The sequence below is a fragment of the Cheilinus undulatus genome, linkage group 11 (assembly GCF_018320785.1).
Source record: "Cheilinus undulatus linkage group 11, ASM1832078v1, whole genome shotgun sequence".
NCBI classification, from domain to species: Eukaryota; Metazoa; Chordata; class Actinopteri; order Labriformes; family Labridae; genus Cheilinus; species Cheilinus undulatus.
In genome coordinates this window covers 22,562,126-22,572,695 of record NC_054875.1, presented here as the reverse complement: position 1 = coordinate 22,572,695, position 10,570 = coordinate 22,562,126, and the positions used below count along the sequence as shown (strand labels likewise).

Here is a 10,570-nt window from a genome sequence, read left to right as displayed (position 1 = left end):
TGTCCTCCAGGATTTTCCTATATTTTCTTGCATTCATTTCACCTTCTGTTTCTAAAAGCCTTCAAGGGCTGGCTGCAAAGAAGCATTCCTACAGCATGATGCTGGCACCATTGTGCTTCACAGTGGGGATGGTTTTTGTGGTGATGTGCAGTGTTTAGTGTCCACCAAACAAAGTGGCTTGTCTCATTGCCAAAAAGCACAATTTTGGTCCCAATAAACCAAAACACTTTCTTCCACTTGACCACGGAGTCTCCCACATGTCTTTTGGCAAACTTGCTGAGATTTAATGAGATTTCTTGTCCCCATCCCCTGAATTTTACATTTGAGTAACCTTTTCTCTGAGTTGCTTGGATTGTTCTTTTGTCTTCGTGGTGTAATGGTAGCTAGGAGCACTGACTAACCAGTAACTGGACTTTTTCGGACACAGGTGTCTTTATACTACAACCTGGGCACTTATTGCTCTGATATGTGCTTTTCAGGGCAGAAATACTATGCTTATTTCTTTTAGGCATGTTTTAGTATTTCTTAAACGTTTTTTATATTGATAGTAATACATAGCCCATATCTCATGTTATGTATTTATCATATAAATGTTGGCTTTGAGTTTGCATCGCACAACTTTTCTCCCTTCGTTGACCTCCATTCAGATTTGTGGTTGTCATGGCAACAGCAGAATTGCGCACTGTACCCTCTTTGCGGATGTGTGTGTATTTATGCGTCGCAGGGGGTAAGCCATGCCCCTCCTCCTCCACCTCCTCTCAGTGCCACAGCCTCCTCCTTCGCTGCAGCTCGTGCACGGGATTCTTCCGGAGGTGGGCGGGAACTGTTCCGCTGCAGAGGGATGCTCCGCAGCCCCACGCCGGACCAACCACTGTGGAAATCACTGCACACAGGCACGTAGCAGTACCCCCTCCACACTCACGAGCACATATATATACAAACGTGCTCTGACTGCAATCAAGCACCCTCCAGCTCCCAAGCATCTGTGCTCCATCTCAGCTCTCCTTCCTCTCCTCTTCCTCCTCCTTCTGCTCTCTCACTCTCCGTCCTCCGCAGCTCTGACTCACTCAGCGCTTGTTTTTACCATCAGCACCGAGCCGAACCACACAATCCGGAATCATGTCCTCCAACCTGCCCCCCGGGACTGCAGCTGGGGCCAAAAGCAAGCCCCTGTCCCCCTACAGGAAGCGAGGCAGCCTGCAGTACACAGCTAGCACAGGTGAGTGTGTATCCGTGTGCAGGACTTGGGTCTGTTTTTTGCTGAAAAATGGGGACAGGTGACTCTCTAAGCCCCAAGTCCTGTGCTCGTGGACTCTGTTTTTTTATTATGAAAATACCACTTTTTAAACATTTGCATTTTGAATTCTGATTGTTTCCCATGGTTAAAAGCAGAAGAAACATTGTGCATTAGTTTGATTCTCTGCTTGTAGTTTGGGGACAGACTAACCTGTTGATTCGGGAGGATGCACTCTGCATGATGGTTTTAGTCCCAAAAGTTTTATACCAGTGCTGGCTTCTGCTTTTCAATGCATTTCCTGACTACAGGTTAATTTTTAAAGAACTCAACATGACTATGAAGCATGTATTCTCCAGCAGCAGAGCATAGTCTTTGCAAAAATGTTGCATATGTTGTTGCTGGTGAGTGTGAACTCCTCTTTAATGAGTCCTTTACCCTTTGGCTTGTGTCCCCCTTCCAAAATGTTACACTAGGTTAAATAATGCAAGGTTACTCTTTTCATATGACTTATCATCTGCTATGTCAGGTTTGAGAAAAGTAATGTGATGTTTGTGTGTCCATGCAGCCTATTTGGCTTGGAGTGAATATGTCGTACGTAGGTTAGTACCCCACAACATGATCCCCAGCTGAATGAAAGGATTAGCCTCAGCTATGATGTACACACGCACCGATCAGCCTTTCATCCAAACTACAAAGAGTGTAGAGTGACCAAATGAACAAAAAACCCTCTCCTTTTCATCCAGGTCCACTGAACAGAGCCTCTCGACCATATTCAACTTGTTCTTTAAATTTGTAGAGATATCAGAAATGATGATGTCATGTTAGATGGAGATATGCAAAGTGGGTAAAATTGTCTCTTGCAGAATGTAAGATTAGAAGATTATTGATATTTTTAGTCTGTTTGCATTGAAAGTAAATCTTATTTTTTCCCCTTAAATATTACAATTGCAAATAAAATAGCTTTCAGTACATCCTGTATCTTTAAAACCTTTGCACACCCAGGTCATGCTGCCACTGGGGACCAAACATACTGTGACCGTACGATGACTGTCACAGATTTAGTTGAACCCTGACAACAAGTGATTCACCAGCCCTCCCCTCCCATCAGGATGCTTCCTGTGATTACCCTAATTTACAGCTCGTATAGCTGTTAAAAAAAGGCTCAGAGAGAGGAGGAAAACTGCCGAAATGATAAGAGGCAGTCTTTGCTTTAATATTCAACAGAGACATCTGACTCTCTGCACAGTCTCTGCAAAAGCATATAAAGTTAACATTCATATTTTATGCTTTTGTAGCATCCAAGGGAATCATCTGAGTAAGCAAAGATGACATTTAGGTGACTCATCTTCTTTTGTCTTTGTTTTTTTTTTTCAAAAGGCCAGTAATCTATGATTGGGAAGATTTTACAGTACAGCAAAATGTGATCACCTACAGCTGCAGATTTATAATCTCTGATAGCAGACTAGAGGGCTGACTGATCAATTACCAGTGCCACTGTGGCATTGCTTTTCTTGAATCTAATCAAGCCAGTCATAATGGGACTATGAATTATCTGACTGACATTTAGATTCACTAATGATTGGCTTAATTGGCACTTAGCAGGCTGAAAAAGCTTTAGCCTATTAGGTTATTTAATAAGAAATCTAACCTTTAGTTTCAGTGTAATGGGCTTTCTGCAGGCCCATCAGCGCAGCAGAGACGAATAGATGTGGCATGATGCAGCAGCATCTAATCAGCTCTAAATGAGTTTGAGTCACTCACAGCTTTGCCCTCTCTGGATTACAAACCTCCTTACGCACGTTATACACTCTTCCATGTCTATCAAACAGCCTTTTGCTCTCTTGTGCGTTTACAGTGTGAAGAGCTGAGGCACAGCATTGTCCAGATTTAGCACATTAGTGCAGGGTTTGTAGAGTGAACTCAGCAGTGCATGAATCACTTCTCTGGCTGGGAAAAAGGTAGTTCTGAGATTAGAGCACCACCCACTCACCATTTAGCCTGCTCTGTGCCTCATGTTGTTCTGCACTTACTGAACAATAGAAATCAGAGTGAATAAGGACTTACCATAGCAGCTTATATTTGCTTAATGATGAAAGCTTTGTTCAACAAGTAGACAAAACAGCTGGTCCAGCAAAAATACCCAGGAAAATATGACGATTATAGTTAGAAACATTGCTACACACGGCATCTCAAGTACTTTATCCATTTGAACAGAGGTAATAACTGTCACAAGAACTTGTTAAATGTCTAATCAACAAGTCATGTTTAATGATAATCTGACTCTTGATCATTTTAAAATATGGGAAGACCAAACCCAATCAAGCAGTAATAGAATGTTTCTCAACTCAACTCAACTTTATTTAAAAAGCACTTTAAAACAACCACAGCCGAAACAAAGTGCTGCACATAAATAGACAAAACAACGGGTAAAACAACGGGTAAAACAATTAAAACAATGAATAGGTATAAATACTAAAATAATTGTTTCATTGTTTTTAAAACAATTTAAGAACAATAAGACAATAACTAAAGACAAACCATAAAACACTGAAACAGGAGCAGAGTCTCATGTGAGGCTGAAAGCCAAGGAATAAAAATGGGTTTTAAGATGAGTTTTAAAGAAGGACAATGAGGAGGCTTGTCTAAAGTGGGAGGGAAGCTCATTCCACAATTTAGGAGCAGGGATAGAAAAAGCTCTATCCCCTCTGAGCTTCCGTTTTGACCTCGGTACCTCCAGGAGCATCAGATCAGCTGACCTGAGGCACAGAGCAGAAGTGTAGGGGTGAAGGAGCTCAGAGAGGTAAGATGGGGCCAGACCATTCAAAGATTTAAAAACAAATAAAAGAATATTAAAATGGACTCTAAAGTGCATAGGCAGCCAGTGGAGGGAGGCCAGGATGGGAGTAATGTGCTCCAGTTAAGAGGCGAGCAGCTGCGTTTTTACGTGCAAGGGAGGACTGACTGACTCTAAAATAGAGTGCATTACAGTAATCCAGCCGAGATGTAATAAAGACATGGATTACTGTTTCAAAGTAATCTGAAACAGTTTCTTTCTTTAAGTATACGTATGTAGAAAAATGCTGCATGTTAGGTAAAATATTCTATTTGACTGCAGAGTGAAACATAAATGCACTTTTCAGACCTGTAATAATACATTGTAATTTCATAACTACTGGTGCATTTTTATGTAAGTAGAACTGATATGTTACAGTAAGTTAAGGTAAGATGTTTAAACCATTTTACAGTTTCAGATAATAGTTTTTAAAGAATTATATTCAACACGTTAAAAAACAAAATGACATGGCATGATACAGCATAATATGATATAATGTGATACCATGTGTTTGGGAGAGATACTTTAAGAAACTGCATGTTACAATACACCTGGATACAATTTGATATGATACAGTGCAATGTGATGTTTGTGTCAAATACAAATACAAATACAATAAACTATGATATGACTGGATACAATGGGATATGATATTTTATGATACAAACCAATAAGCTGTTATTGGATAGGATAAAATATTGAATAGGACACTAACAACACTATATGATATGTGCTAGACAGAATGATAACAAATAATCAGATACAATACTGTACAATGAGATATGACTGAATACAATGGAATATGATCTGACATGATATAATATGATACAGTACAATAACACATGATTGGATATGATACGATATTGTTGAACAGGACACTAAAAATACAACATGATATGATTCATGGTGATACAATACAATATGACTCAATACAATCACGTTCAATATGATATGATTGGACATGATACAAAATGATACAGTAAGATTAGGTTGAAAAAAGATAAGATAAGATACAATACAGTTAGATGCGATGCAGTGTTATGCAATGGGATGCAATACGATAAGATACAATATGATATGATATGTACGATTGGATTGGATATGATACGATCCAATGCAATACAGTACGAGATGATGTATGTAATGCATAACTGGAAAAAATCGGATAAAATACAGCGGGGTATGATCACATATAATACAATACGATCTCATTGGATACAGTAGGATAGGACATGATACAATGGGATGCCATATGATACCATGAAATACAATACAATTAGATATGTACGATTGGACACAATAGGAAATAATACAGCAGGATTTGACCAGATAGGTTAGGTTAGGTTAGGTAGGTTAGATAGGTCAGGCAAGATTAAGTTACTCTAGATTAGGGTTAGGTTAGGTAAGGTTAGGTAGGTCAGGTTAGGTTAAGTTACCTTAGGTTAGGTTAGGTTTGGGTTAGGTTAGGTTAGGGTTAGGTTAGGTCTGACAATTTGATATGAAACAATTTGATATGATACAGCTGACTTTAACTGACACTAACAATACAAGTACAGAAGTATAATCAACATGAAAGGACATAATCTATCAAGAATCCAGCAAAACACAGAAGAATACACCAGTGATAGCCAAAAACCTTTATTTCATTTCACTGATGATTTTGTTTTCTTTTTCACAAGATCTTCTTGATTATGTCACTCCCATAAATTTGGGAAGTCAATAATGCAATTATATCCTTAGAAATTTTGGCTAGTAGAAGTATATCCTTACTCTTGAAATAACTATGACTCACTCTAATCAGACAGTTATTATGAGTGATCTTTTAAGCTGTGCAGTAGTCTGATAATTGACCTTTGAACACGCTGTACTTTGCCCACATATTGATGGCGCCTCTTTTGCTTGTGTCACACTGTGTCACAGCTGCATGCTCAACACATGTCACCATCTGATTTGGAGTAATTACATGGGAGAGACCCTACCAGTGTAATTAATGATTGACAAAGTCCTGGGAGTCCCACCCTAGCACACCTTTATGTGATAACCTGTGTATGATTCCACACTGAGGAGTGTGATCTCCTTCACCCATATTGACCAACATCTTGCCTGTCAGGGGTCTCATGGACTTATGCCCCGTGGGCGGGACCCCTTCTCTGTATAACATTGCTCATACTTTATGGCCTGGGGGATGCACTAGATATAAAGAGTGCTGGATGCTGACTGGCAACACATCAAGCTGTGAAGAGCCAGATTCTTGTCTGAAAGGTACGGTGCTGCGGGAGACGGGGTTTTCCAGGCAACTTCATAGAATTCTTGATGTTTGACAATATTTGAATTGCTGATATTTACAAATTCATTTTAGCCAATACTGATATCAGTACTGATATATAAATGTAGTTTAGACTTAAAACTTTAGTCAATTATCAGTTTAAGACAGTAAAAAAATCCAAAGTGACACAAAACAGTGTTGAAGCAAAATAATGAAATTTTAAAATGTGATTAAATGGGTGCGATTAATCACAATTAACTACAGAAATTCTGAGATGAAATGCATTATCCAATATTGTAAAATATATACATAAAATAAGTTTAACTGAATACGAAAAAGTTTTAGTTGAGATTTATGCAAAAAAAAAAAAATCTGAAACAAAATGTAAGTTTGAACATTTTTGAGTACATCAACTCTAACTTTATAATTTTTCATTATTTTTTTAAATTCTTATTTAATTCTTACCTTTAAATTTAAGTTTAGTTTTTGTTATTCGGTTTTACTGCTGGTTTGTTAGTTTAGTTTTTATTTATGCAAAAATGCTTAGTTTTAGTGTTGGTTTTAGTGTTTCAGAGCTAAGGGATACTTGTAAGAGACACAACCAAAAAGGGTCAGAAAAAGTAAACATCATACAGTTTTTAAAAAAGAAAATTAACAGACTACTCTTTACTTTTTATTTTATTTTTCAAATCTGATAATAGATGTTTAAACACAATTCAAGACCCAAATCAACCATTATGTGAAGACTTCTTCAATCAAATCAGATCTTTTTTATGGTCTTACATGTAATGCATGTGCTGCTGTCAAAGACTAAAACTAAGGAGATTTTGTTCCTAATTTAATATTATTTTATTTTATCTTATTTTATATACTGCACGGATTACTTGTATTCTGCTCCAATATGCTATTTGGGCTGTTGTTTTCTTTTGTGATGTTCATATGCCAGCATATGGAAAGGCCTTTTGGTGAGTGTGTGTGGCTGTATGTGACATTATATGCTTTACCAGGAATAGTGGGGGACCCCACTGTTGTTTTGGGGGGTTGCAGGCTGAAAACTCTTGGATTAAAGTCCCTGTAAAGTGATGAAAAATCTCTATTTTAGGTTTGTTGTATGATAGGCCACTGTGCTATGGACCACCAAGTCAAATTTCAGTCATGAAAACTTCTCTAGGTTTGCAAAATGAAGCTTCAAAATCATGAAAAATGGGGCAGTAAAATCTGCTCAAGGATGGTGTGGGCGTGTCGGTTGAGTGAGATGAAGCCAGGCCCACTCACAAGATAAACGATCCTCTCTGATTAAAAAAAAAGGAGCTTCTGATCAGAGCAGAACTGCTTAGTGATTTTAAACCATCGTAGTGTTAGGGGGCAGGTTCATTCCCCATCGAGGCTGCTGATGCCATGGCTTCAGATATTTGCCCTGCTCTGATAAAACCATCCAGGAAAGAGGTGACCAACTTTGTAGTGATCTAAATCAAATTTGAAATGAAACGAAGCGAGTTAGTTCTGCCAGAATCTCGAGTCAATCATTCACACCTGACATGCATCTTAAGCAAATCACATGACCCGCATCCTCCTAAACTAGTTGGCTATTTAAGCTGGGAGATGTCCTTTCTCTTCCTCTGCTCCAACGCTGCACCTGGATTAACGCTGTGCTCTTGCTTGCAACCCTCCTCCACCCCAGCATCCACCTGTTGGCTCTGACTGGGGGTTAAAGCTGTTATATTATCACTCCTCAAATTCTGTATGTAAAATCTGTGAGGAATGATTAAGTCGGAGCCTGGCACCAAACATAATATGTTGCATAATAAATGGTTAAACAAACTTCTACGTGAGATTACTGGCTGAACTGACAAGTGAATGAACCAGTCAGACAGGAACTTTTTCTACAAACTTAAAATGTTTCAGTTCCAGTAATTGGTCAAGCAATAATTTAAAGGACAAGCAGCCTTTTGTAATGTATAATTTGAGCATCATCTTTTTTGTCATATATAAATGCTAAAATATAAATCAAATCATGCTGTAAAAATAACAGGAACAGTCAATACATTACTCTTGGCTCATTACCATTATAATGTATAAATCTATGAAAGAGCCTATTCTGCATGATGAGTAATTCTATCACAATTCACAGTGAAAAACTTTACTCTTTGACTGATACCCTCACACCATGATTATCTTGCATTTGTTGGTGTGTGATGCAGAGTGTGACCTTTAGAGGGAGCCTTGTCTGAATAAATGCAACTAAACAAGTGTGGAGCAACAATCGTTTCGGTAGAGCTGCTCTTGGAGCCACAACAATTTGAGTAGCCCTCTTGAAAGCAATTTTGGCTCGAGGGGATTGAAAAAAGAAACCAGATACAACAGTTTATCCTTCAGAGGCTGAGCAGTTATTTGCTTGTTGTCAGACTGTATTTGAAACTTTGTAGTGTTTATTTGTTCTGTTCGTCAGCAGCATGTTTCAGACTGGATTATCCTATTGAAAAGATGCCCTGGAGTTGATAGAAAATAAAGTGTAAATGTGTTTTATTTGCAGTAAGTCGTGTTCTGACTGTCAGGATATTTAAAGTTTATGTTTACCTTAAACATTATTTCCACTTACTTGTATAGATATAAAAAATATACATGTCATATGGAAATTCCAGCAGGATGCTCAGGGGCTTGAAATAGGTCAGTACATAATATTAATGCTCACATAAAAGAGAACAGCATCAGGAAAAGGTCAGAATTGTGATTTTATCTTTTCATATTGTGAACAAATCCCATTAGAAAAGTAGAACTACCACCTGGTGGTTTTAAGCCTCTGTGAGTAATTTAATTACCGGGCAGTGAAAGTACAGTGGTGGGGCAAGGAGCAGGGCTGGTTTCAGTGATAGTATGATTTGGAGAAATCTTATAAGCATGGGTAAACATGAAGCCCAATGACCTTGACCTTTGACCTCCAAAATCTACTCAGATCATCCTTCAGTCAGAGTTGTCAATTGAAAATCTCTCTTTCATCACAAGGATGGCTCGGACAGACAAATGGACAGATGGATGGAAAGTTGAAAACATAATGCCTCTGGCCTAACCTTGCAAAGGAGATGGATTTGCCCACCCCCTTAAAAAGCTATAATCCACAATTGTTGTGCCGAACTGAAAACTGTTCGAACCAATCAGTGTCATCTGGTTTGGTTGGCAGTTAAATTGTTTAGTTGTACTGGTTGAATGTGAAAGGACATAAGGTTACCTCTGGCCCTGGCTATTGCTGATATGGAGGCATGAAAACTTGTTCTGAACCAGTTTTATCTGAATTTATATATTTCAATTAAATATAATTTTGAGGGATTCTTTAGATTTTGCAATCATAAGCAAAGGATAAACATGAGGCTCTATGACCTTGACTCTTGACCTCCAAAATCCAACCAGTTCATCAGTGAATTGTGGTAGACGTTTCTAGTAGTTTGAAAAACATCCCTCAAAGCATTATTGAGATGATGCCATCACAAGAATGACCAGCACATCCACCCCTGGCTGTCACCTGCATGGAGAAAGAATAAGTGTACATATTAACAGATCACCTGTGTAGCTAAAACCTATTTTCAAGTAATGGCATAATAACTTGTTCAAATCATAAGAAAGAAGGTCAGTGTATTTCCTGGCAGATCCGTTTCCTTTCGCTTTTTCAATTTTGTTATTTTGTTTTCTTCTTTCAATGGAATACTTGAGGAAGAAGAAAATCATGTGACCATTGTCTGAGCATTTCAAAATAAAAGCCTCCAACTGTACTGGTGATTTAATGGACTGTAATGTTATTATCTTTTATTATCTTTTAATTTCATATATATGCAGTTTATATATATATATATATATATATATATATATATATGCAGTTTATGTATATATATATATATATATGTGTGTGTGTGTGTGTGTGTGTGTGTGTGTTATTTGTTTTCCGCTTTGAGACCAAAAAAACAAACAAACAAATAGCTTGTTTACCCGTTTTGTCCATTTTTGGTCAAAAACAGAAAAATGAGAATTTCTCCCAATTTTTGAGTCTCGTTTCAACCAGGAAATGGATCTGCCAGAAAAGACACAGGCCAAAGAGCCAAACTACGGTATGGACAATAGACAGAAATATTTTGCTACATTTGCAAACATTTGTGATATGAAATGTTAACTAGAAGTGGTATTATAAGAAAGTGGAAGCATTTAGGAACAACAGCAACAAAGCCATGAAGTGGAAGATCACATA

General features: G+C 37.9%; 1 protein-coding gene across 1 annotated transcript in view; it reads left to right on the top strand.

Annotated features, from left to right (window-relative positions):
- The first annotated feature begins 978 nt into the window (after positions 1 to 978).
- Positions 979 to 10,570, top strand: part of ampd2b (adenosine monophosphate deaminase 2b) — a 33,662-nt gene continuing 24,070 nt past the window's right edge. Inside the window, exon 1 of the mRNA XM_041799459.1 lies at positions 979 to 1,219. Within this exon, the coding sequence (XP_041655393.1) occupies positions 1,120 to 1,219 (100 nt within the window). The 5' untranslated portion in view covers positions 979 to 1,119. The remainder of the gene's footprint in view (positions 1,220 to 10,570) is intronic.